The sequence below is a fragment of the Sphaerodactylus townsendi genome, linkage group LG06 (assembly GCF_021028975.2).
Source record: "Sphaerodactylus townsendi isolate TG3544 linkage group LG06, MPM_Stown_v2.3, whole genome shotgun sequence".
NCBI classification, from domain to species: Eukaryota; Metazoa; Chordata; class Lepidosauria; order Squamata; family Sphaerodactylidae; genus Sphaerodactylus; species Sphaerodactylus townsendi.
Window position 1 is genome coordinate 47,040,308 of NC_059430.1, and position 27,692 is coordinate 47,067,999.

General features: G+C 39.6%; 1 protein-coding gene across 1 annotated transcript; it reads left to right on the plus strand.

Annotated features, from left to right (window-relative positions):
• Positions 1 to 2,931: 2,931 nt before the first annotated feature.
• Positions 2,932 to 26,422, plus strand: LTA4H (leukotriene A4 hydrolase). The gene is made up of 19 exons (XM_048501375.1): positions 2,932 to 3,193; positions 4,116 to 4,246; positions 6,821 to 6,941; positions 8,452 to 8,520; positions 10,588 to 10,692; positions 10,857 to 10,909; positions 11,907 to 11,979; positions 12,754 to 12,894; positions 15,043 to 15,066; positions 17,475 to 17,545; positions 17,654 to 17,765; positions 19,219 to 19,363; positions 19,445 to 19,548; positions 20,710 to 20,780; positions 21,239 to 21,293; positions 22,452 to 22,547; positions 23,895 to 23,977; positions 24,624 to 24,728; positions 25,990 to 26,422. The coding sequence occupies exons 1-19, from the start codon at positions 3,041 to 3,043 to the stop codon at positions 26,117 to 26,119; spliced, it is 1,842 nt and encodes a 613-aa protein (XP_048357332.1). The 5' UTR covers positions 2,932 to 3,040; the 3' UTR covers positions 26,120 to 26,422.
• Positions 26,423 to 27,692: the final 1,270 nt, after the last annotated feature.

A 27,692-nucleotide genomic window follows, 5' to 3' on the forward strand; every position in this document is an offset into this window, starting at 1 on the left:
TGCTGAATCCCACCACTGCTAATGGCCCTTATTTCAATATCAGCTTTTGTGAGTCATGGCTCACTTCTTCAGCTAATGTGTTATTTCCCTGATTGCCGCAGCCACCAGGTAGCCTTTCTGCATCACCTCCCTGTAGTGGCTTTTATGTACCACCAGAGGGCTGAAGGGCATAAGTGAATAAATATTACCTCAGAAAGCAGAGTTCAAACCATTGAACAAATGGATTTTGCTAGAACAATTTACTTACAAGAATATAAAGTATTTTACTGAACTCTTTGAGGGGCAGGAGTGAGGAAGAAAAGATTTCATAGTTAAATAAATGTAGACACAATTGAGACAAATATATTTACACAAAGGTTGTGGGAACAATAATTTTTTAGCCCCCAAATTCTAGTTCCTAATTTCACTATGACCTCATCTGATGCCCATTGCTCTTCTGAAGTGTGTGTGTATTGGAGGGGGGGTCACTTTAACACAAGGGGCAGCATTTGGGAGGAGCAGTAGGAAGCAAAGGAAAGGCGCAGTGGGGAAAGCATCATTCCATAAGCAGAACTCGACTTAGAGTAGTTTGTTTAATACATTCTCTCTGAGAGGAATTTTCATTGGTGACTCACATTTGGAAAGGGAAAGGGAAGGAAAGATCACAACCATTCTTTGGGCCTAACTCAAGTCCTGAAGCTATCTGGACAATTTGAAAAGTGAGATGTAAGATTTAAAATAAAACGGAACCTCCTGAATTCATATGATTTTTGAATTGTAATAAAATGAATCAACCATGAAACTAAAAAGCATGTCCTACTCTACAGGCAGCACCAAAACAATCACGCATCACATGCTCCCTGGCGCACCAGTGACACAAAAACCTGTTTGAAAAACAGGGATCCTCAAGGATCCTTATGATTTCGGCAGTAAATCACCCCAAAACCACCATCACATCACAGCTCAAGCCCTTAGCCACATGTCTAACCACAACAACCACGCATCACATGCTCAGTAGCGCACCAGTGGTGCAAAAATCTGTTTGAAAAACAGGGATCCTCAAGGATCCTCATGATTTCTGCACTAGTTCACCCCCAAACTACCATCATATCACAGCTCAAGCCCTTAGCCACATCACATGCTCCGTGGTGCACCAGTGGAGCCTGTGCTGCGTGATTGTGTGTGCCACTGAGTATGTGATGCGTGATTGTTGTGGTCAGACATGTGGCTAAGGGCTTGAGCTGTGATATGACGGTGGTTTTGGGGTGAGTTAGTGGAGAAATCATGCAGATCCTTGAGGATCCCTGTTTTTCAAACAGGTTTTTGTGCCACTGGTGCGCCAGAGAGCATGTGATATGTGATTGTTGTGGTCAGACATGTGGCTAAGGGCATGAGCTGTGATGTGATGCTGGTTTGGGGGTGACTTAGTGCAGAAATCATGAGGATCCTTGAGGATCCCTGTTTTTCAAACAGGTTTTTGCGCCACTGGTGTGCCACTGAGCATGTGAGGCATGATTGTTTTGGTGCTGCCTGTAGAGTAGGACATGCTTTATAGTTTCATGGTTGTTTCATTTCGTTTCAATTAAAAAATCATAGGAATTCAGGAGGATCCGTTTACATCCTCATTTTACCCTTTTCCCTTACGCAGCAAAACTTTGCCACAAGAAAATGCCAGAAGAAATAAATTAAGAGGAAGAACTGCGGTTCAGCCCCGAAGAACTGAAAATACTGGTTTTAAGATGAACAGACTAATCACATAGGCTTCAACACTATTGCTGAATCATTAACTCTTGAGAAAGCAAGAACAAAGCAAATGAAAAACAGAATACTTTTCAGATGAAGTTTCCTTTGTTTTTGCAAACTTTTTGGAGTGGCGAATCAAGGACTATCTTACTTTATGGCAGTCACTATCTTAAGCAAGCATACCTTTGAAATTAGAACAAGTAGAATAGCTTTCTGTTATAAATCTCCCTCCCTGCAGACACCAGGAAGAAGTAGGAGCCTGATCCTTTAGTTAATTTCAATAGGGTCAAAATTATCCCCAATGAAAAGAACACAATTCTAATATAACTCCAACAAAACGGAATTTCTGTGGGCCCAAAATCTGCTGGTGTAACTATGGTTGATGAGTGTGTATATTACACTGTGCACATAATGATCTATACACCAATAATTTGTTGAAGTGGGGAAGGGAGGCTCTGGATTCAGGCCCTTTAAATCTTTTATCAACTCCATACAGATCATCCATCTGAGTTTGTGAAAACCAGAATCTGAGTCAATTTTCCAAAAGCTGACACCATTTTTATGTTTTGAAGCTCTAGACTGAAGTCTGCATTTAAACCCGAGATTTAAAAGATATTTAGGAGATCAATAACATCGGTTTCTTTTTCTTTGACCTCAAAGTAATCTTACTGTTTGGAACTCCATGCCATTATCATAATCTGATTTAAAATTAAAAAATTCATATTCTTGGAAAATAAAACTAAGTGTGGTACTTAAACCAAGACAATCAGAATAAGTGTACTGAGCATCTCAAGAGACTGAGAGAAATACGTGTCATAAGAATGTTCACTTATTAGTCCGTGAGTAGCTGGAAAAACTGTAAAAGGAAAGCTGAACGCTTATTGTGTAAATGGGAAGGAAATGCTGGAAAATTCAGAATGCTCACTAGGAGTATAAATTGTTTCAGGGAAAAACAAGTACCTCCCCGTCGGGGAACCCCGGTCTCCCGCGTGACAGGCGGGGATACTCACCACTATACTAACGAGGATTTACTTATGTGACCAACTTTTTTTGCAACCTTTAATTTTTTTCTTCAGCAATTGGTCATCCTTGATATAATCATATAAAATTTGACCAATCCGTACAGGAGTACCTCTCGCGAAGCATCATGGGAGTGGTAGTCCAGTCTTCCTCAACAGAAGTAAGCTATCCCCATTGCAAGAACTACCTCTCCCAGAGGCGCTCTTTAAGAAGCACCCGGAATGGGGCGGCCAGTAGCCGGCAATTCTTAATCACTACGCGCTGACTTGGCTCGCGACTAGGAGGTCAGAGCGAAACCATGGCCGAGGCAGATCCTAGCTCCTTTGCTTCTCCTGATTGCTGCCGCACCCACCATCTTTACCTGCGCTGCCGCGTGGACTTCGAGAGCCGCTCCCTGCGGGGTACTGCGGCCCTTACCGTGCGGGCGGAACGCGACCACCTGCGTTCCTTGGTAACGCTGCCGTCCTTCCCTTGCAGGGCGTGGGGGACTCTTCGGTCCTTGTTGTGCAGAGTAGCGCCGAAGTAGGACGCGAGGGTGGGAGGAGTTGGCGTGAGGGGAACCGGCGGGGGTCTCCCAAGAAGCAACCCAAAGCTGTCCCGAGCATAGGCTTATGCTTAACATGTTACTGGCATGATTCCAGGGCGGTTCTGAAGTTGCAAGTGTCGCCTTTGCATTTTCTGACATTTCAGGTTCCTCAGCATTGGCCTTTGATACTCACTGATACCGTATCTTGGCTTGCGGGAGCAAACGTCCAACAGTTCGAGTTTTGCTGGTTAAGAAGAAAAAATTAAAAAGGCGACTGGTAGAGTTTTTATTATAGGGTTAACTTTTTTGGCGTAGAGTCCACACACCATGAAATGTGGCAGCCAGAGGGAGACACAGAGACACACAATACTTGTGATCAGTGGGGTTAAAACAGTGCAATGCAAATCATTTGTAAGATTATGGCCTGTTTGGGCCTCTTATGGGGTCAGTGGTAAGAAAATTGATTGATAGAGAAGCTATTTCTGCCATTTTAATTCTGCCTAATCCAAGTTTTGAATTATTGACAAATTAAGTCCAAGGTTCCTTTTGCACAGAAATCTAGCTTGCAAATCATTTTCAAGTTTTCTTGTCAGTTTCTGGGATGCCTTCCATAAGGGTTGCTCATTCTTTCAAATGTGACCCACAGGGATGAAGTTATGGAAAGTTTTACTCATTGCTGCTTCAGTTTAAATTAACTTCTGATTTATCAGACCCTCACAATTTTTGTATTTTTTAACGCGCCTGTGGACACCTGTAAGGTTTTTCTGTGTTTGTTTGATTCGCTATCAATAGATGTTTGAGCCAATTCTATACCTGAAAGTTTTATGACTCATTTACTTATGTTTAGGTTTTGGACACAAAGGATCTTACAATACACAAAACACTTGTCAATGGACAGGAGGCAACGTTTGCTCTTGGGGAATGTCATACCTTTAAAGGAACACCGATGGAGATCACACTACCTTTTGAGTTGGGGAAGTATGTCTTTCTATGTTCTAGATTTATTTTGAAAACACTTGCTAATGGCTTGGTCCTAAGAGTTACTGAGCCAGCGTATAAATTCTTAGCATAAGATAGCCTAACAGTTATACTGCTATAATCTCTTAGTATATGACAGTGGTGGCGAACCTATGGCACGGGTGCCAGAGGTGGCACTCAGAGCCCTCTCTGTGGCCACGCGCACACAGAGTTTGTCATGGGGGGCTTGCTTCTGAGTAAACCCTCCTAAAGTCATGATTCACCCATTCGAAGCGTTGCACAGATGCTTCAAAGCAAAGCCACCGACTACCACCAAGCTTACTCCCGAGTAACGCGTGCCTTGGAGCCAACCATTTTTCCTAAACTAAAACCTCAGTATTCAGGTTAAATTGCCTTGTTGGCACTTTGCGATAAATACGTGGGTTTTGGGTTGCAGTTTGGGCACTCGGTCTCAAAAAGGTTCGCCATCACTGGTATATGATATTATGCCAAAATTGAAAATATCGTCATAAAACTGAGACAAATATTTTGAATAGCCTTTGATGTGTCACTATAGTAATCAGATGTCTAAGAAAAATGCTGTGGAAAATGGCTCTTTGTTGTTGAGCGTCAACCTACATTTGGCAGCTGCTGGTATCTCTTTTGGGTGGCTGATACTGGATGATCTGTTAATTATTATTGCTGTCTTTGGTGAACATGGGAGGAGGGCTTTATGGAGCTTTTTCTTTAGGGAGTGCCAGAGCTACTTGCAGTGCAGTCTGGGGGTGGGGGTAGTTGTGCTGCAACTGGGCATGGTGCAGCCGCACCATCTCTTAAGAGATCTGCTGCGCCATAGCCAGGCAATACCTTTATTGCAAAGGGATTGCTTTTATTGTTTTAATAGTCAATTCCCGTTCCTGTTAGTTGCTGATTTCTCCACAAAGAATTGGGCAAGGCCTTTCTCTGTTTAGAAAATATGCATAATCTCCAGGCAGCTTAAGACTAAACAATCAAACATAAAGCAAATGGTCGCAATGGAAGCATAAATAAGACAATCCAAAAATAAATAATGTCAGGCCCATCAGTAAAAAGTCAACAAAAGCAATCCAGTTTTAATAAAGTTTTCACCTTCTTACATGTCTAGGACCTGTAGAATTATTGTGCTTCACAAAATGCAGCATTTCTTTTTTAAAAGTGTGACTTGCATTATAAAAGGTTTGCTCCCTTTTGGTGGACATTGTTATAGCTATTGCCTGAATAAATGTGTGAGAAATCTTTTAAGTAGCATTTAGCCATTTGTAGACTGAGGTGGGAGGGAAGGCTGCACGGTGTGGTCTAATCAGATCTTGGAAGCTAAGCAAGGTCAGTATTTGGAAGGGACATAGAGTCAAACCACCTCTGATTCTCCCTTGCCTTGAAGGCTTTTTTGGGGTCATCATAAGTCAGATGTGATTTGATAGCATTATGCACACTTGATTTGATGGCATCATAAGTATATGCAGACTGAAGCACAAGACTATTCTGTCAAACTTATTCCTGTTGACTGACAGCCCAAATTATTCCTATTTTCATTATTGCTATTTTAATTGTCTCAAAATATTGTAGAAGTTGCTTTTTGCTGCCACAGGCAGGCTTCATTCCTTTGCCATAGAAGCTTTCAAGCACTACTCTTGTCTCCAGTGGCTGCTGCAGATCTAAGGGCAACTATAAGCTTTGTTTTGGAAAGCCATCATTTCTTCCCAAGCGGCTTTAATTAATCAAATTAATTTGCTCAATGGCTTCAAATTCCAGCGAATCAACTCTTGGCCCTATTACAATTTTTTAAACATTGGTTTATACTGTCAGAGAAAATGTGAGAAAACCTTTGTATAGATAGGACATAACAATGGATAAAAGTAGCTAAAACGGAATCAGTCCACTCTAAGGAGTATTGGAAATATACTGGTAAAGTTTACTCATTCATCCCTCACATATGGTGGCAGTGTCTGGAAGCAAAAGGCTATTGGCAGAATGTATTTAAAATGCTATATATCAAATTACAAAGAAAAAACTACCTTGCAGTTCTAAAATTGCCCAGCTGGGACTGCTTCCCAAACAGCTGAAACTATCAATTAAGAATTTGGTTAAGAATTTGTAGCTTCTTGAATTATTTGGACATAACATTGGAGGCGAACAATTTTGCCAATACCAGCAGTTTGAGTTTGTAAAGCCTGGTTTAGCATGTTAATGAATAAGGTAATAGTAATCAGACAGACTTGTGATGGAAAAAGAAATGTTTCGGAATTTTTTAGTATGACTTCACAGCCATTTCTTATTCATTGACACTCATTCAAAATGAAAGAATGCTTAAGAGGAAATGTTGAGGATTGTGCTATTGAATATGTCACTTTGAAATATGAAAGCTATATGATCTGGTCTGTTTATGATATTGTGGATAAGTTTTGTTGATTTACAGGACAGGCAAACATAATTTTTTCATAATTAAAAAAAAGGTTTTAACTAAGTGAAGCCAAAATATCTCCTGCTATAGTCCTGTTCTCAAACGCATGACAATATAAAACCAACCAATAAAATAACATATTTCATTTTTTGCAGGGGGCAAGATGTGGTCATAGAGATCTCATTTGAAACTTCTTCGAAGTCCTCAGCACTCCAGTGGCTTTCTCCAGAGCAAACATCAGGAAAAAGACATCCATTTCTCTTCAGTCAGTGTCAGGTGAGCAAGCAGTGTTGTACTTTCTATCATGAGCTGCATTTTCTGATATTATGCTTCCTTTAGACCAAACAGTGAATCCTATGATCTCTTGAGCTGAGACTTGACAACAGGCTGTGTCTGAAAGAACTGTGTGTAAAAGAACTGTGTAATGTGACATGAAGAATCCCTAAAAGATTGTGGACTATAAATGTCATTGCACAGTTGGGTTCGCAGGGAACTGTCACAAAGAATGGGCTCAGTTAATGGTAATTGAGAAACTCAGTCTTTCCTTTTGCATGTGATTTCTTGAAATGACATACATTGTTGTGATTTTGGAGGAGCTGTACAACCTGGTGCTTGAGAAAAGGAGGTACTTATTGACTTTTATATCCTAATATGAATCGCATTGCAAATAAAAAAGATGACAGCATTATAATTAGATGACAGCGTCTAAGCCAGGGGTAGGGAACCTGCGGCTCTCCAGATGTTCAGGAACTACAATTCCCATCAGCCTCTGTCAGCATGGCCAATTGGCCATGCTGGTAGAAGGCTGATAGAATGTAATTCCTGGAATTATCCCTGAGAGAAAATTCTGATTCAGTCTTCTTACTCTTGTCTTTGAGGTGCAAGTACAATGGTTAAAAGGCGTGCCGGTTGCTACCAAAGGTCAAAAGTAATGTGCCATCTAAATTATGTGCTAATAGGACCGTTACTAAAGGAAGACTGTGCATAATTTCTAATAATTTTGTACCACAGACAATGCATCTCTGTTAAATCCACAGTATATGTGGCTAGGGAAGCAGCCGTGAGGAGTGCATGCTCACCCTGCCTTGATTTGTTGTGCTGCAGCCTTTTCCTTAGAGACCAACACGATTTGAAAGGTGTATAATAATGGTGGGGATCCTACAATTCCACTGATCAAAGTTTGGAACCTTCCTCTAACTTAAGTGTTTCAGGAAGGCTCCTTAGGCTATAAGAAAGGTTCAGACTGTGCTCACTGAAGTGGTAGGATCCACCCCAGCATATCATTACTTTGGGCAAGTTTCTAGAGAGGTTCTCTATGTATCTCCTAAATAATTTGAAGTTTTCCTTTCCCTTCTGCTGGTTTTCATAGCTATTTCTTCAACTTCTAAATGATCCCTGGAAAGTTATTTTCTTAGGTTATTTTTAGAAGGTTCTGTGCTTTACTTTTTTAATGAGAAAGAAAATGTATGAAATGTGATTATAGGCTACCTTAGAGAGGTCCTGTTAGCTTTACATTATGGCAGAACAGCCTCTCCTCCTGCTGAATTTCAAATTGCCATCTGAAGTTGCAAATTGGGCAGCTGGGCTCATTGAAGAGGAGAGAACCTGATAAATTTGAGTGAGTATTTAGATCTGGTTTGTGAGCATTTCTAAATCGTTGCAGTTGCAGTTTATAAATCTGCTGATGGTTAATCTATTTCAGTACTAGGAACTCCTTCTTGTGGTTTATTGCAAAATCCTTCTGTAAATTTAGTGTCTTCTGATTTTGTATATTTTCCCCCCTCAGGCTCATCACTGCAGAGCTATTCTTCCCTGCCAAGATACACCTTCAGTGAAATTAACATACTATGCAGAGGTAGATACGGAGCTTGTGGTTATATTTCCAGGGTGCACAGTTGTATTGTTCCTGTACAGAATTCAAAGTAGTGAAGCATTACACATTTTCTGGGAGCATGGTCAAGCATTTTGTGTATTTTTGATCACAATCTAAAAATATTTAGCTGAGCTCAGCTGATGAGAAAAGCCCTGCTGGATCAGCCCAGTGGTCCTTCTAATCCAGCACGCTGGCCACCGAACAGGACATAGAGACCAAAGTCTTTCCCTTATGTTGTCTCCAAGGTACCAAATTGTCCTTTTCACTTCTTACAGTCTGGGAACTCAGCTCCAAATGTAATCTGTTAAGTGAGTCTAGTTTCAATTAATTGGCTTATTCCGATGCATCTGAAGGATGCTTTCTCTAAAAAAATAATAATAGCAACACAGTTAGTCAGCTTCCTCCCAGCCAATTGCTGCATGATGCTGGCGGCTGGGAGTCCTGACATATGGAACCTCAGCCAGCGGCATAAGATAGGCGTGGGGCCAGGGACTTAGGTATAGATTTTTTATGGGGGGGTTCGGGGGTGGGGCCACACCCCCACCCATCCCTAGGGCATGGCCACGCCTCCCCAAGCCCCGTCCCTGGCCTAGTGCTTATAAAAGCAGCTCTCCAAGGTCGGGGATGGCAGACTCCCCTGCCCGCCCCTCTGGGCAGAGGCATAGAGAGAAAATGGAGCCTGGTTACCAAAGGAAATCTGAGTTTCACTTGATACCAAGCAGCTAAGCTGTGATGCTGGAATCCACCCCCCAAACAGCATCACTTTCAATGGTGTTTAAACTAGAAAGCCCAAATTCTCCTTTTAAATCCACCTTAAAGGGAGAATCTGGGGTCCACCCTAGATTAAACAACATTGAAAGTAATGCTGTTTTGGGGTGGATTATCCCCCACCCTGAAACAGCATCACTTTCAATGTGGGCATTAGTGGTTAAGAGCAGGTGCAATTTCCTAATCTGGAGGGTTTGATTCCCTGCTCTGCCACTTGAGCTGTGGAGGCTTATCTAGGGAATTCAGATTAGCCTCTGTGCACTCCCACACACGCCAGCTGGGTGACCTTGAGCTAGTTACAGCTTTTCGGAGCTCTCTCAGCCCCACCCACCTCACAGGGTGTTTGTTGTGAGGGAGCAAGGGCAAGGAGATTGTAAGCCCCTTTGAGTCTCCTACAGGAGAGAAAGGGGGGATATAAATCCAAACTCTTCTTCTTCTTCTAAACTGAGGACCTCAGATTCTCCCTTTAAATCCATGCTGAAGTGGGTGGATTTAAAAGGAGAATCTGGGGAAAATTTGGGGGGGGGGTGCCTGCTGTCAGGGGTGCAATGGTTAAGCTAGAAGCACCAAACTTTCAGGGTATCTTTAGGAGTCTCTCCTAATGATACCACCCAGGTATGGTTCAGGGGGTCCAAAGTTATGGACCCTCAAAGGTGTATCCCCATCTCCTATTAGCTCCCATTGGAAACAATGGGGGATGGGGGCACCCCCTTTGGGAGTCCATAGGTTTGGACTCCCTGGACCAAACATCATAAAACCTGGGTGGTATCAATAAGAGACTCTCCCAATAGTACATCCCAGGTTTGGTGAAGTTTGGTTCAGGATGTCCAAAGTTATGGACCCTCAAAGATGTAGCCCCCATCTCCTATTAGCTCCCATTGGAAACAATGGAGGATGGGGGTCCATAGCTTTGGACCCCCTAAACCAAACCTGGGTTGTATCATCAGGAGAGTCCCCCAAACAATCCCTGAAAGTTTGGTGCTGCTAGCCCAAACAATGCGCCCCCTGCAGGCCAAAAACCAAAAAAGCACTAAAATGTTTTAAAAACCAACAGGTGGGCGGAGCTTTGGACATGAATGGGGGGGTTCAAACCCAAGAACCCCCCCTTACCTATGTCCATGCGTGGGGCTTCTCAGTGGCAGCACCTCTGGGAAGCCCTTTTGGGAGTGGCAGGGCAGCATGGCCAGCCACCCAGTCTGTAATGGGGCTGTTAATCACATGTGAGGTACTGAATGACTCAACATTTACTCCAGTAGTAACCATATTTTTCCCTTGATTTAGATATCTGTTCCAAATGATCTGGTAGCTCTTATGAGTGCCAAAAGAGATGGAAAGAAGCCTGATCCAGAAGATAGTACTAGGACGATATATCGTTTCAGTCAAATGGTACGATTGTTCACACATTTGGTACACTAAGGTCATTTATACAATTTAGAAAAAGTGACTTGTGATGTCCTTGGTTGACTTTGTCAGCAAATAGATTAGAGGAATATGAAATATGGCTTAGAGCTCTGTTTTAATAATAACTCTGTTTCTTTACTTTTGGTTAGGTTCCAATACCTTGTTATTTGATTGCTTTAGTTGTTGGTGCTTTAGAAAGCAGGTGAGTGTCACTAGACAATACCTTCATAAATTAACAGTTTGTAGCATCTAGAAAATATTTAGTTTTGAGTTCCTGGAGAGGGATTAATTCATAAAATTGTTCTTCTGTCCTTTGCCAAGGGCTTGAGAGTAGGTTACAACATGTGTTTAAACTCCCCTTTCCTCATTTGAATTGAGAAACAGTTGTCCTATAAGATTTGTGGCTGAGAAACAATCTGAACTGGGATACCTTGCAGCCACACCAAACACTTCATCTGCTGTGCAGGTCTGGCCGTTAGATTGATCCTAATAATATGTTAATGCATGATAGGCAGATGGATTTTCTCTTGTTATACTGAACTTCTGCCTACTCAAAATATGGAATGCAAACTGTTTGGTAGACAAGTTTCTAGAATTTGATGGGAGGCTCTTTCACTTCCCTTTGGCTCACTGTTATTGTGATCTTGTTGCCCAACTGCTGGGAGAAGGGGAAGTTGTACACGATCTGTATGTGTTGCTGAGTTTATTTTGGACCAGATGCCTTTGCAGTAATGGTCCAATTGCTGAGCTGCAGAAATCATTTACATTGATACTGTAAAGTTTTGATACTGCTCTGGATTCTAATAGCCAGTGCAGACACAGTGCAGACACGTAATGACGAATCATGACTTCAGGCTGGCAGATAGAACTTGCTTGCAAGAGGAGAGGCTGGTATGATGCCCACTGCCTGACTTTAGCAACTATGACTCCCTTGGTAGCCCTTTTGCATCTACCTTGTATGCCAGCTATTAAAATATTAATAGATCCGTAGATTATTTTTATATATGCGTGCATTTTAAATGCTTTTTAATTATTGAAATTTGAATGGTCTCTACCTTGCGAACCCTGAATTGGGTGGAAAGGGGAGCATAGAAATATTTTATATTTGTGATTTTATTTAACTTTACAATTCACAAGAGGAAAAGTAATCACATCAAAGATGGCATCCTTGATTTTCCTAACTGAACTTTATTTTTCAGAGAGATCGGCCCAAGAACCTTGGTGTGGGCTGAAAAGGAGCAGGTGGAAAAATCAGCTTTTGAATTTGGAGAGGTTGGTGAAAATTGGTTAATTATATGGCTGAATTATATATCACAAATCTGCCTTACAATGAGTCAGACCACTGGCCTGTCACAGTCAGTCGCATCGACTCTGGCGGCTGCTCTCCCTGCTCTCGTGTAAAGATCCTTCACATCACCTGTTACCTGATCCCTTTAACTGGAGGTGCTGGGGATTGAACCTAGGACCTTTTGCATGTAAAGCACATACTCTGTCACTGAATCCCTCTGTTTTTTAGAATGTGAAGCTGTTATCTGTCCTCCTTTTGGTGGTTGTAAGATCTGAAGGGGAAAAAGAACAATGGATGTTTTAATATCCTAAAGCAAGACATGATAACTCTATCTGCCTAGCATTAGGGACTTGTTAAATACCTTGAATAATTTTCTGCCTTGGCCCCAGCTTGGTGGAACACTCTGCATGGTGAGATCTGGGCCCTGCAGGTATTAGCACAATTGCACAGGGCCTGTAAGACAGAGCTGTTCCACCAGGCCTGTGGTTTTCCGTCTTGACCTCCCCCATCTGTATCCCCATTCCCATCTGCTACTTGGCATCTGCCACCTCTTCCCCTCAATTCCTGAGAAATTATAAAGTTGGTGCAATAGGGGTTGGTTTTATTGTTGTTTTATGGATTTTTACTGTTCGTTATTTTTAAATGCTGTTAACCGCACTGTGCCCATGAGGGGAAGGATGGGGTACAAATCTAAAAATAAATAATAACAAATAATATCAAGCTTGAATGTTAAGAGCCAGATTCTTTATTTATTTCAGACTGAAGCCATGTTGAAAATAGCAGAAGACCTTGCTGGGCCCTATGTGTGGGGTCAGTATGACTTGCTAGTTTTGCCACCATCATTTCCATATGGTGGTATGGAGAATCCCTGCCTTACTTTTGTGACTCCTACTTTACTAGTAAGTGTCATGTTTGTAGATTACATAGCATAGTTTTCTTCAGGTATTACTTTGAACCCAGTTAGGTCTGTGAAGTTATATAGAGTCTTGGTTTCAGCAACAATCTTAAAGCTGACCTTACCTTTACCCAAGTTTGAAAAAATGGTTTTCTAATTGAGCCTCTCTGTGTATAGTGCATGATGTTGGCTTGGATTTATGAAATCTATGAACTTGACATTAAGAGTTTAGTATCTGAAAGACCATTTCTGCTAGTATAAGCTTATGCACTGACTTAGATGTTCCTTTCCTTTCTTTCCCTGAAGAACATTATCTGTCACGGCCTTAGTCTTTCATATCAGTGGCATTTGCACTAGGAAACAGCCTCTCAGACACAGTGCTATAGGTCTGTAGTATGAAAACTTTTTATTCAAAGAAGCTTTTATAGTAATTAAATTGAAGTACGGAGTTATAGCCAATTACCTAGCAGCTACTTTACCGGTAGCCCACCGTCGGGCATTTATGTTAGCCAGATTCAACAGTTTTCTTTCAGCCTCTACCAACGGAAGGTATCACCAAATTCCAAAACAACAAAGACACTGTTGCTGTGGCTCCACTGACTCTCTTACCCATGTCCTCCTAGGAGTGCCAAATAAATGCTGGATGCTGCTGTCTCAGACTAATCCATTCCCTTTATTAGTGGCGATGGAAAATGTTCTTAACCCTACTGTTGCCATATGTTTTCTTCTTGGAGATTAAAATGCTCATACAACACTTATGGTAGCTCTATACCTGGACAAACCATTTTTTAAAAGTGCTTAATTTATTCCCATTTTATTACTTTTAACTGTAACTATTTTAAAAAATACATATCTATATATATATTATACCAATTACACTAAACCATATTGGTTTTATCATTATTTGGCACAGAACTTCAAATTCTTTAAATATCATTTATCAGACAAGCGCTTAAAAACTCGATTAATTTGCTTTAACAGTACAGAAGCCGAGCTATCTGAAGTTGTAGCTAAATTTCTTTTGAAAGTTTTGTGGGGTTAGAAAAATACCTCAGGTTTTGCTAAGCTTAGCCTTGTATTACGTTTTGACACTTTGTCTTTTCTTCTTTTGAAAATGCCTAATAAAGGTTACTGAACTGAACTGAACTGAAATTGAAGCAGTGTGTGGTTAAGTTAAATGTGTGTGTAGCAGTGACATAGGTAGAGATATTTTATGGGGTGGGTTCAGGGGTGGGACTATACCCCCACCCGCCCCTGGGGGCATGGCCATGCCTCCCCAAGCCCCGCCCATGGCCTCAGTGCTTCCCTCTCTGCCCCGCCCACCTTTCCCCCTCCCCCACTGGCTGGGCTTCCATCCAGCAGCCGACAGTCCCTTCTGTCCTCCCCTCCGGGCAGAGGCATAGCTAGGGAAAATGGAATCCAGTGCAACATCTGAGTTTTGTGGGCCCCCCCAAATGGGCGGCTGCTGTGATGCTGGAATCCACCCTGAAACAGCATCACTTTCAATGTTTAAACTGGGGACCTCAGGTTCTCCCTTTAAATCCATGCTGAAGGGGGTGGATTTAAAAGGAGAATCTGGGGAAAATTGGGGGTGCATGCTGTGAGGGGTGCAATTGTTAAGCTTGCAGCACCAAACTTTCAGGGTATCTTTAGGAGACCCTCCTGATGATACTACCCAGGTTTGGTGAAGTTTGATTCAGGGGGCCCAAAGTTATGGACCTTCAAAGGTGTCTCCTATTAGCTCCCATTGGAAACAATGGGGGATGGAACACCTCCTTTGGGTGTCCATAACTTTGAACCCCCTGAACCAAACCTCACCAAACCTGGGGGGTATCATCAAGAGAGTCTCCCAACAAATTCCTGAAATGTCGGTGCTGCTAGCCTAAAAACTGCACTCCCTGCAGGTCAAAAACTCTGTTAACAAACTCTAAAAAATACAAAAAACCCACAAATGGGGCGGAGCTTCGGACATGTAATGGGGGAATTGAGCCAGGGAAACCCTCCCCCTTACCTGCGTCCTTGGTTTGTAGCATCAGCTTTCCTGGTATTAGTAAATATTTTGGCATTTATGAATACTTTGAGTAACCATTGACAGTAGGAAAGTTGGGGTATAAACATTTTAATAACTCCTAATTCTTTTTTTTATTTGCAGGCTGGTGATAGATCACTATCCAATGTAAGTGTAAGATGCTGGAACTGAAGATGGTGCATATACTTTGTGAAGTCAAAATTTAAGTGCCAAAAAAGTTTGGTGGTGTGCAAAATTAGTAAAATCACCAGAAAAGTCTCTGTCAACAGACTTAAAATTTAAATAGCATGAAATAGATAGCCTTTCTTTTATGTTTTCTTCTTCAATTTAAGAGAGATTGGCAAATCGTGTAAATTGAATGAATGAATGTTTATTTACGGTTAACAACCAGTAATACAATAATTCATAAAAGGCCAAATTCCAAATTTTTACAAAGAGGTAAAAAGTTAACATATAAAATAAAATAAAACTTATTCTAACCTTCCTCTAAAAGAACTGATGGTCCACCTGCTTTCCGGTATTTATTTACTAAAACACAAAACCAAGCTATATTACTGAAAATTCTTTGGTCCTTATCCAACAGCAAAAAGTTCAATTTCAATTTATTTTCCAGCCCATTTAGTCTAGTGTAAATTGCTGTAAAATATTAATGTCTTTGGTCAAAAGAAACAACTATTTTGGGTAGTTCCTGGTTTTTTTAAAATATCAGTTCAACTGTTTTTTGAAGCCCACTGTACCCTAGGTTGCTGCAAATTTATGTAGGAATTTTATGTAGGAATTGTATTCCGAAACTGCAATGGAAATGTACTTTTGAAAGGCTTTCCAAATTTGGGTTAAAACTTGGCTTAAAACTTTGTATTTGTGGTGGCTACCATGAGCGTAAGTCTCACAAGAACTTTGGAAAGAGTTATGATTTTTTTGTCACTCCTCTTGGGTTCTGCTGATTACTATGTTTCCAAGGAGAAGTAACTTTGCACTGTATGTTGGGAATGAGAAGGCCTCAATGTCTTATTTCCTTCTCTAAAACATGCATTAAAATATAGAAAAATGTTCTTGCATCAACTTATTTTAAAAATGTTATTATTAGGATCAAACTGTGTGTGTGTTAAGAATGCTTTGCTGTTAGAATAGGCACAGTAAAAGCTCATGCATTCTAACTTGTTAAGAAAAACAACCACTCTTATAGTTCATTCAGAGGGGAACCATACAAATAACTCCTTGCATGGGTAGTCTATTTACAAGAGTTGTGCTGTATCTGGGGGGAGAGAGAACATCACTTTTCTTCCTCTGTGGACTGAAAACCTGCCCATTTGACCACAGAGAAAGAAATGTCTCTTGATAGCAGGTATGCTGTGTTTCTCTTCCCTAGATGCTATGCCAGTTATCTTTGCACAAGTGCTTAGCTTTTAAAGAATCCTATGTGTAAAATGTTTGATAATGCTCTGACTGCAGGGAATTAGAACATTGAGATGAGATAATATGAAAATTACTTTGTTGACAATAGTTAGGATAGTGTAAACTAGATATTTTTACACAGTTCACTTTTGACATTCTGCTGGCACAGAGCCTGGACAAATAAGATTGAACTAGATTCAGGAATTGTAGAGAGTCTTAAATGGGGCAAATGAACAGTTTTCTAAAATGTTCTGTTCCACCAATTTAAAAGAATAATTTAGTTACAAAATTTCCACTTCTTATGTTATAAAATTGAGCAACTTGTATTTTGCTCAAAATCTTTCTTCACAAAAGCTGGAATAATTGTTGGGGCTTTCCCCACCCAATTGGTACCCACCATCCCACGTGTGTGTGTAATCATAGAATTATAGAGTTGGAAAGGGCCAGACAGGCTATCTGGTCCAAGCTCCTGCTCAATGCAGGTTCAGCCTAAAGCATCGCTGACAAATGTACATCCAGCTGCTGCTTGAAGACTGTTGGTGAGGGGGAGCTCACCACCTCCCTAGACAGCTGATTATGTACCCCTCAACTTACTTTTTTCCAGACTGAACATTCCTAAATCCCTCAGCCATTCCTCAAAGGGTTTGGTCTCCAGGCCCCTGAGCATCCTCATCTCTGTGAGTGAGATCACAATACACTTCCAGTATTTGATGCTTAATGACCAAGTGCTGAAAGTTTAGGGTTTAATGTATTGTCGAAGGCTTTCACGGCCGGATTCAACTGGTTGTTGTGCGTTTTCCGGGCTGTGTGGCCGTGGTCTGGTATATCTTGTTCCTAACGTTTCGCCTGTTACACAGACTTCTCTCTGTGATACACTTCTGAAGATGCTAGCCACAGATGAAGGTGAAACGTTAGGAATAAGGTATATCAGACCATGGCCACACTGTTCCAGAAACCCCTCCAAGAACAACCAATTTCTGAGAGTCTAAGTTTGAGTAAATTGATGCCTGGAACAGAAGAAACTAGGCAGTCTCTATGAAATAGAGGTACTTTTGAGTAATTTGGTAGATTTTTTGTCTTGAGCAAGTTATATGTTTTGGATTTTGAAGGGCAAATTTAAAAAATTTATTGACCACATCTGATGTTTTTGTGCTTTTCAGGTTATTGCTCATGAGATTTCTCATAGCTGGACAGGGAATTTGGTAACAAACAAAACATGGGAGCATTTTTGGTAGGTGAAATCCAAATACTTTAAATGATTTGGGGAGGGGGGGTGGAAGGAATCTTGCTTCTGTGTACTCTCATGCAAATTATCTAATCAGTTTATTTGCTGTTTTAGGCTAAATGAAGGACACACTGTTTACTTGGAGCGCCGAATTGGTGGTCGACTCTTTGGTGAACAATTCAGGCATTTCCAGGCTCTGGGAGGCTGGAGAGAATTACAAAATACTGTAAGTATTTCTGTTTATCTGAAGAATAATGTCACTTTGTCTAAAATCATGTTTACAGGATATATGTGTAAAGTATGTATGTATATATGTATGTAAAGCAGGGGTCTTCAAACTATGGCCTTCCAGATGTTCATGGACTACAATTCCCATCAGCCCCTGCAAGCATGGCCAAGTGGTAGGGCTCATGGGAATTGTAGTCTATGAACATCTGGAGGGCCATAGTTTGAAGACCCCTGATGTAACGAAAGGGGAGAACTAAGTCTCTAGCCCCTGAAACAGACATGTTGAGAAATGGCTTCAAGGCATTAAATGCACCACAGTTAGAGATGGTCTTATTATGCATTGACTTCAATTCAGTTTGCTCAAAAGAGTTCTCCCTCCTAAGCAATCTTGAAGAATTTGGGTCAAATTCATTAGTGGAATGCAGTTTTCCTACCCTTCAGACTGACCTCCATGAAATTCTGCTCCTGTGGATAGGGAACCCTGAGTAATAACTTGAGTGGGGTCTATAGTGGGAAGGGGTGAATTTATGGAAATTGACAATTTAGTGTGGATCCAAGTTACATTGTACCACTCACAATTTAGTGTGGATCAAAAGTTACATTGTACCACACACCCAAACAATCCCCTTAAGCATCTATCTGTGATCAAACTGTTGAAAGAGTCTCAGAACAAGTTTTGCCCAAAGACAGCAGAAATCTATGATTCTAAATCTGTATGAGCCTCACTAGAACTGACGAAACAGCTTTACAACTTATGCTCAACTAAAAGTATCAAATACAAAAGTATCCTTTAAAGAGAATTCAGTGGTGTGTTCTTGAACTCAAAACATTTTGAAAATATATACTGCTTGTCAACTATATATACCTGTTAAATCATCAATGATCTTTGCTTATTCTCTTGAGTGAACTTGCTGTCTTCTAGATGCTTCCACAAAACTTTTTTATAAACTAGTTCATTTCTGACTGAACTCCAGCATGATTAAAAATAAAGACCTAATATTGAATTTTAAATAGGGAAGGGATAGTAAGCCAATTGTGTTTTGCAAATTGATGCAAATTGTAAGAAGAAAGACTTCTGTCCCCAAGGAGCAAGAAGAGATTGGATGAATGAAGAAGCCTGTAGTTAGAAAGTAGCTAACTAATCTTGTGACTGGTGGGGAAATGTAATGACACATTCTGACATGTATTAGTACAGGGGTAGGGAACCTGCGGCTCTCCAGATGTTCAGGAACTACAATTCCCATCAGCCCCTGTCAGCATGGCCAATTGGCCAATTGGCCATGCTGGCAGGGGCTGATGGGAATTGTAGTTCCTGAACATCTGGAGAGCCGCAGGTTCCCTACCCCTGTATTAGTAGATTAAACTTGGTTTGTCCTTTATCACAAGTAAGTATCTCACTGTAAAATGTTTATTTCCTTATGATTTAGTATTCACAACTGTGTGTGTTCTAGATAAATACACTTGGAGGCACAAATCCTTTGACTAATCTGATCCCTAATCTGAAGGAAGTAGACCCTGATGTTGCATATTCTTCAGTTCCATATGAGAAAGGTTCTGCTTTACTACTTTATCTTGAGCAACTTCTTGGAGGACCAGGTAACTATGAAGAATGTTTTTAAAGTATTTTTCCGTTTCCTGTGACAACACTCTACTGCTATTGCTTTTATTTGCTCCTAGATATTTTCATTGGCTTCTTGAGGGCATACATCCAGCAGTTTGCATACAAGAGTGTAATGACTGATGACTGGAAGAATTTCCTGTACTCCTATTTCAAGGACAAGGTCGAGTGCTACTGTTGCAGCTTAAGATTCTATGGCTACAATTGGTTGAAAATAAAACATTCTTAAAGGAAGAAGAAAATTAACTGCCTTGTGAATGTCAGACCTGTGGCCCTTCTAGCTTGCTAACTGTATACATGGACTTGCAAAAGCTACTCCAGGATGCTGGGAAGGTTCTCAGCCTTTTTAATATATTTCTTTCAACTTGCAATACTGTGGGAGAGGAACTGAGGAACCCATTTATTCTAGAGTCCTAGTCCCATTGGATCATTCTTGCAGTATGTCGAGTTACAGGAGACTGTATGTTGTGTTATGACTGACTGTTCTTTAAAGTAGAGAATCCAGACCGGAATCTTTCCAGATTCATAGAAACAGTCCTAATTGTACAGGTGAACAGATTTCTGACATGCATTAGTGTGTGTTGTTCAAAACAACAAGGCTATATTGAGAGAAGTAACATTCTGAGAATGCAAATTTATAGTTCAGAATTTATAATATTTATAATCTAGCAGTAGTTCATTATGTAACATGCATATCAATCTGAGTTTGGCCTTGTAGGTAACTGACTCCCCTCATCCCTGCCACATGACAACAATACATTGCAAGAACCATCTACCAGAAAAAACCCAAGTTGTATATTCCACTTTTGAATAACTGAGGCAGATCAATGTCCATTAAAATTCTAACTAGAAAGCTCAGTCTCCAAAAAAACCACTCAGTGTTGTCTATCTTGAATAGCCATTTTGCTGAATCATTCAGTCAGCCTAGTCTGCTGGATTCCATAGCTTTCTGTTGAGTCTTTTTGATATCTGTGTGTTTAATATAGCAAAGTAATATTAAGCCTGATATGTTGGCTTGAATAACATGATTTGGGATCAGAATCAGTGTTCGTTTGACAGAATACTCAAGTATATAGTAACAGTCTGCCTGACTGAAGTAGTGTTAATATTTTACATTGAATGAAACATTTTTCCCCAAAAAATGAAGAGAACAGATGAACCCTCAGTTCTCACAATTACAGTAATTCAAATAAACTGATATAAGCCTTTTTATATGACTTGTAGCCAAAATTCATTTAAAAGCAGCTATTATTTTTTATCAAACTTCAAGGAAATCCTGAGGTCCTGTGCGAATGGTCTGCTTTCTATATTTGTTTTTTTCTAGGTTGACCTTCTTGACACAGTGGACTGGAATGCATGGCTGCACACCCCTGGCATGCCACCAGTCAAACCAACGTGAGTGTGTGCTCTTTCCTTGTGCTATTTCTAAGTTTCTTTACATTTCCAAGACAATCTGAAAACATTTTCATTTCTGAGAAACAAACAAATGTGAATATTACTTGGCTTTTAAAGAGAAACCAAAGGACAGCTGATATGGATTTGGGTTGCTGCTCTGGAAACAGGAACAGGAGTAATTCTGGTCCCACCCTAGCAGTGCTGGAGCACTGAAAGCTGGAGGAAATGTGTCCCCATCACTGAGCAGATGCTTTGTACATAATTGGCCAATAATTTCACTGGAAGAACTCAGTAAAGAATTTGCAAGGACTATTTATAGTCAATTTTCTGATAAGAAATTGGTCAAAATAGAATATAGATGTGGGTGTGAAATAGAATGTGTGCTTTGTGCCAACAAAATGTATTTAAAAATCCACAATTATATGAAAAACCCTGATAATTTTTTCTGACTTCTTCAGGTACGATATGACTCTATCAAATGCTTGTGTTGCCTTGAGCCAAAGATGGATAAAAGTGAGTGGATATACCATAAAGCCAGCCAGGCATAATATTTCACCTGAAGAATGTAAACCTGCTCATATAAATGGATTGGTACCAGGGTATCTGAAGGGCAATTTTCTCCCATATGTTCCTGCTCAGTAACTTAGATCACAGGGAGAAGCCCACTTGATTGTCCCACCAATGAAAAGATGTTTGTCTGGTGGGGGCACTGGAGCAAGAGACTTTTTGACAGCAGTCCCATTATTATGAATACACAATCCCAAGGAGGTGTGCCTGACTTTTGGTCTCTAGAAAGTAGTTGACAGTTTTGTTTAGGACATTTGATTAATTTGCTTTTCCTATTAATTGACTGTCCTGAATTGTTATTTTGAGGTTTTTGTGTGTGTTTTAATTGTGATTGTTTGTTTACATTGTGAGCTGCCCTGAGTTCCAGATGGTAGAAGGGCAACTAATACATATTTTAAATACATAAATGTATATGTTGCATTTTTGCATTCTCTCAAATTTGTATTTCTTGATCCGCAGTTGTAAAATGTAGTGCTAAATATGTATGTAATAATTTGATAAAGACAAGATTTTGTTTTTAATGGAAAATGAAGTCTCTAGTTATTGGACCCTTGTGCTTTTCCAAGTCTTTCATCCACTTCTTTTTCTACTTGATATTTGTAGTAGTGAAAGAGAAATTGGTAAGGTAGTTTGTATTTATTTTTATACAACGCGGGAAACAATGCAACTTTGCTCACAACAGTATGCCTCCAAAGTGTATACCTAGCTTTGCTTAAACAGGAGTTCTCATGTTCTCTTCTGCACCCAGGAGTGGATAGTATAAAAGGTAGGAAAACAAAAGTGTGCAAGTTCAACTTGAGTACATCAGCATTGCGTAGCTTCCTGGGTACTAACTTAATTCTTTCTGTATGCCTTGTATGCACTCTTCCTTGTATGCACTCTATGAATGCCCATTGGCATTCCACAGAAGAAAACTACAAAGTCTTGAGCATATGGAACCATGGATCACACTTATTGTTTCTGTAACTTAATTTCTAAGTGCAGTTTTCAAATGCAGTGATCTTGAATGGAACTGCTAGTTTTTGGAAACAAGATCTATATTGTGCATCCTGTCTGGAATGCCTTAGACCAGTGTTTCAAATTATTGCCTGTTGTATATTCTAGGCCAGTGAAAATGACCTCAGCTCCTTCAACTCAGCTGATATAAAACAAATGTCTTCCCACCAGCTTATTGAATTCCTTGCACTACTTCTGCTGGAGGTAAGTTTAGTGTGTGGGGGTGTGTTCATGTGTGGCTTAAGATAGTAACAAAGAAAACATCTGTAATTGTTCAAGTTACTCATGCAACTTCGTGTCATGCATTAGGATGGCTGACACAGCATTTAAAATGCAAAATACCTGATGTCTCTTTGATTTTATTGTGTGTAATTCTGGATCATCCTTCATAATAATAGAAGAGCTATAATGGGCCTTATATTTTCCCCTTCCCCTTTTGCTGCTGTTAGTAAAATGAAGATTAGGTGATGGCTATATATTTCTCAGGCATAGAAGTGTTCTTTTTTTTTTTACTAATACTGAAAACAGTGTTCAATCTTGATACCTTGGAAAATACCTTGGAACCCCTGCTAGCTTTCTTATGCCAGATCATTAATTTCCTGGAAAGCTGTGCACTCCAAAAACGTTTGGGTTTGTTTTGATAGAAAACACAAGTAAAACTATTACTGAAGAATCATGCCTTCATTTTATCTTTTTATTAAAACATAATTATTTAAACCTTTGCCATATAATATGTTAAAATAATATATCATCCATGCATGTTTATTTAGATCATTAAAAAAGAGCAATAATTTGAGCTCATTAGTTTTTCTTGCCAAAAGTCAGCAGATTACAGGCAAGAAACTCTTCAAAGAAGACACTCCAGTTCAATTCAACTTCCCATATATACGGGCTTTCAAAATCCTCTTCTAGCAATAGCAAGTTGTCCTGCTTGACAGGGCTTAAAGACTTCATGTATCCAAACCTCAAACATCATACAAAGTTATCTATGTTCCAATGTCATCTTTAAATATATAAAAACTATTTGTCCATTTTGTTATAATAAAGAATATCAGAAGTAGGGGTTATGGGTTTGTCATATACCATTCCAATCAACACATTCCATTTTTTCATCATATCTTCACTTCTGTATTTATTTGGACATTTATGGCATTTTCAGATGTCTATTGCTCTTGGTTCCAGACACACTAATTATACAGTTTCTAATCGAAGAGAGACCATATTATTCTGTTACTCCTTTTTTTTCTGAAATGTGTTTTATTCTAAGAATTCCCTATTTGATATGTTCACCTGAGAGACCAAGCCAGCCTTCTCTGACCTGCCAAAGCATCATCCATGACTGTGCCCCTATATTCCTGGCCATGTCCATGATAGAGGATTTTGTTAAGAGCAAGTGCTGTTTCCAACCTCCATCTTTCTCACTTCAAAAGCAAATAACCCCAGCAGAATGGGTGCCATAGTGACCTTTAGCTTTTTGGTGTAAAATGTCTAGGACTAGCATAGTCATCTTGATCCTCCTTTCTCCACTCCTTGTATCTTCCCCTTTTTTAGAATCCTCTTCCAGTGAGCCATGTAAGACGAATGGAGGAAGTTTACCACTTCAATGCAGTGAACAACTATGAAATTAGATTCAGGTTAGTAAAATCTGAAAATGTAGGGGTTGGATCCACGAACATATTCTGTCAAGTGAAAAGTTTCTTGGCTCCAACGTATAATTTGGAAATGCTTATATAATTGATACCAATTGTTGGAAGTTATAATTAAATATACTGTTCAATTTCTCATAGCAATTTTAAAAGTACCTGGCACTGAATAACATCATAAAATATTTGGAGAAGTGTGTGCCTATTGCCTAATCTCTGGAATTGCCAAACAAATGTGACATCTGGCATCTTTTTCTCACCACGATGTATTTTGCACTTCCTTTTTTAAAAAAGTGCTCATAGCCATCATGACTGGGGCCTACCTTGAAACATGACGGTGATGTCTGCTAAAACTTCAGCAGATGGTGATTGAGGAGTAGCTGATAAAATGGATTACCTGCCAAACAGCTTCCTACTCCTGGAATAATATTTCCTGGACTTTTACAGGCCTCATATTCAATTTTGCCATACATTGTTGAATATTGGGTGGTAGGAGCTTGGATAAAGTGAACAGAAAAATTAATGAAACAAATAGTACAAATATTTAACTTGCATAATCTAGTAAAAAATGGAGGGGTTTTTAAATTGGATTTTGATTTGATCTTTGCATAAAGTTAAATCTAAACTTATTTTTCAGATGGCTGCGCCTCTGCATCCAAGCTGGTTGGGAAGATGCCATTCCTCTAGCTCTGAAAATGGCTACTGAACAAGGCAGAATGAAGTTTACTCGCCCCTTGTTTAAGTAAGGAAGGCATATAGTTTCCAAATGAGTGAGCCTTTTCAGGGAAAATATGGCTCACTGCTGAATGCTCTCTGCTTAATTCTAAATATGGGCACTGTTCCTCTTTATTCTCCAGGTTTTGCAAAAGTACCAGTAATCAAATTACCATCCTCCTTGGCATTCCAAAATTTTCACCCGTGCCAGAGCTTTGATGTATGGACCGAACTTATCATAATAGCCTTGATTTGTCATAGAAGAATGAGTGAATTGCTTTGAACCACATGTTGCAAATAGATACAAGTTTCCCAACTTGGAAGTGACAGAAAAGTCACAGTGTAGCTATCATAATGCCTTGTTTTTAATGACAAGATTTGAAAATCTGGCATAAGCTTGATTACAGTATTTTCCCTATCTTTGTTCTGGCTATCTCTGTACATAGCTACAAACCAGTTATGAACATTCTCTTTGCATGCATATTTCAAACCCTTTTTTCTCATATCAAAATCTGCATTTAAAGTAAAATGTTAAATTCCAAGTATTTATTTATATTTTAAATTTCTTCCTCACCAATCTCCCAAGGGACTCAAAATGGCTTACATATATAAACACAATAAAATACAAGAATATAAAAGCACTGTAAAAGTATAAACATTAAAACCAGTTAATAACAAAATGGTGTAAAAAACTACCTAACATAAAGGAGCAAACGTTCGTGTCACACCCAGGCAAAGGCCATGGAATGATTCTTTAAAAAGGAGGTGCCCAGCTGGCCAGACAGAGAAAGCCTGGTGGAATAACTCTGCTTTACAGGCCCTGCAGAACTTCTGCAAGGCCCGGATGTCATTAGGGAGTTTATTCCGCCAGATCTGGGCCAGGGTATGTAGTATGGGTATTTCATTGATAGTGGAAAATGATTTCCTGTTCCTTCAGGTTAGAACTATGTAGTCAGCAGGTGACAACATCTCTAGTGTTAGGGCCAGGGAGGGTTGCCAGTTAGAGATTTTGGTTCCTTTGGACCACTGACCTCTCTGTATCTTCTCTTCGTTGATTCTGTGTTGTATATTTTCCCTCCTTCTGTCCATCCTCATCCAAAATCTTGAAACAGTTTGATACAGAATACATTATGCTGCTTTTCAGATATAAATATATTTTATGGTTATGCTTAAGTCCAGTTATAGGTTCTTCATGCAGAATGGATACTGTTTTAAAAATTACAATTTGACAATAACATATTTGCTACTGAACGGAATTAATTAACTTTGTGTTATGGAATCTGTTTCAGGGACCTCTATAAATTCGATCAGTCACGTGATCAAGCTGTCAGTGCTTTCCAGAAGCATCGAGCCGAAATGCACCCAGTGACTGCAATGTTGGTTGCCAGAGACTTGGAAGTGACTGAACAAACAGCCTAATCTTTGCAAAATTCTAAGGATTAACTCCTGCAAAATCTTTTCTGTCCCCGTTTTTCCCAATCATGATAACTTGCATGTTTGAGTACTAAATCAGATTTCTGTCCCGAAGATAAAAAAATAATGCCTTTCTGCTGACATTATACAAACTTCAATCATTATACAAACTTTGTGCTGACTCTAACATTTAAAAAAACTGTAAACTGTAAAAATATTTTGACAAAATAATTGCCAGTACACCTCACAGTGTACCATTTTGCTATCTGTAATGCCTACTTAAAGAAATAAATCTTTTTGATAGATCAACTTGTGTTTCCATAACCACAATTAAACTTGTACAACTTAACACTATGCAAAACTAACCTGCATATTAACATGTCCTGCTGGTACTTGGCATTTTTAAAAAGGTTGTGCTGAGTAATTTTACATAGTGCTAGTTGGAAAATGGCCAAGATAGTATTTCTGAAGAATTTCTTGTGAATGCCTTGTTCAATGTTCTTTCCCTTGTAAGGAAGTGACCAGCATGCCATTCACTTAACTAAAATTAAGAAATGAACCCATAGCACCAAGTCTGCAGGATGTAGACAGAGACCAAAATATCCATTTGGCATGTTTGGCTGGCTTCCCCTAATCTAGAAGTTTTGTCTTGTAGAGCATTGCTGGAAAGTTTGAGCCATGTTAAGATTGTATACCAATCAATTATTTGTCTGAATTTCCTATTATACATGCAGAAGCTCTCCTGTAGAGCTTTACAATAAGACTATAAACTAGTTTAAAATTTTGAACAGTTTATCAGCTTGATTTAAATAATACATCTCTTAAAATTTAATGACTAAATGCATCTCTCTTTCTCTGAGTTTTTTATAAAATCTACTATATGCATTGCTGAATTCAGATATATACACAAGTGTTTCAGTGCCTGGTAAATCCATGCATAACACTGCCAGTCTTGCTACCCACATGATGCTTGTTTAAATTGCTGTGGTCTAAAGGTTATGTTTTGATAGTTACTTTGTGACCAACACTTTTCATTGACCTCTAGGTCTACAAGATCATGCAGATAATATATTTGGATAGTATTTCATTACACTATGTGGAAACCTAATAACAGAGGATGAACTTACTATGTAATTTTCATGATCAGGTCCAGATAGATTATGAGCATCATGTCGTCTTTATAAGCAATAACAAGTTGTCCTAATAACATAGCTTCCTGAGAGACGTGGCTATTCTTGCTACTATTTAGTGATACATAGTTCTAGGTTGGTGGATCTGGTGAGAATAGCAGTCATGACTATATTTCTGCCCCCTTAGCAACTTCTCTGGCATTGGTTGTTGTGGGTTTTCCGGGGTGTGTGGCCGTGGTCTGGTATATCTTGTTCCTAATATTTCTCCTGCATCTGTGGCTGGGATCTTCAGAGGTGTATCACAGAGAAAAGTCTGTTATACAATGTGTCCAGTGAGAAGTCTGTGTTTTTTGTTCATGGTGGGTGCTTACATATAACCAGATGGATGAATAATATGAAGCACACAAGTTAACATACATCAAGGATTCAAAGTACTTCATTATTCTTTT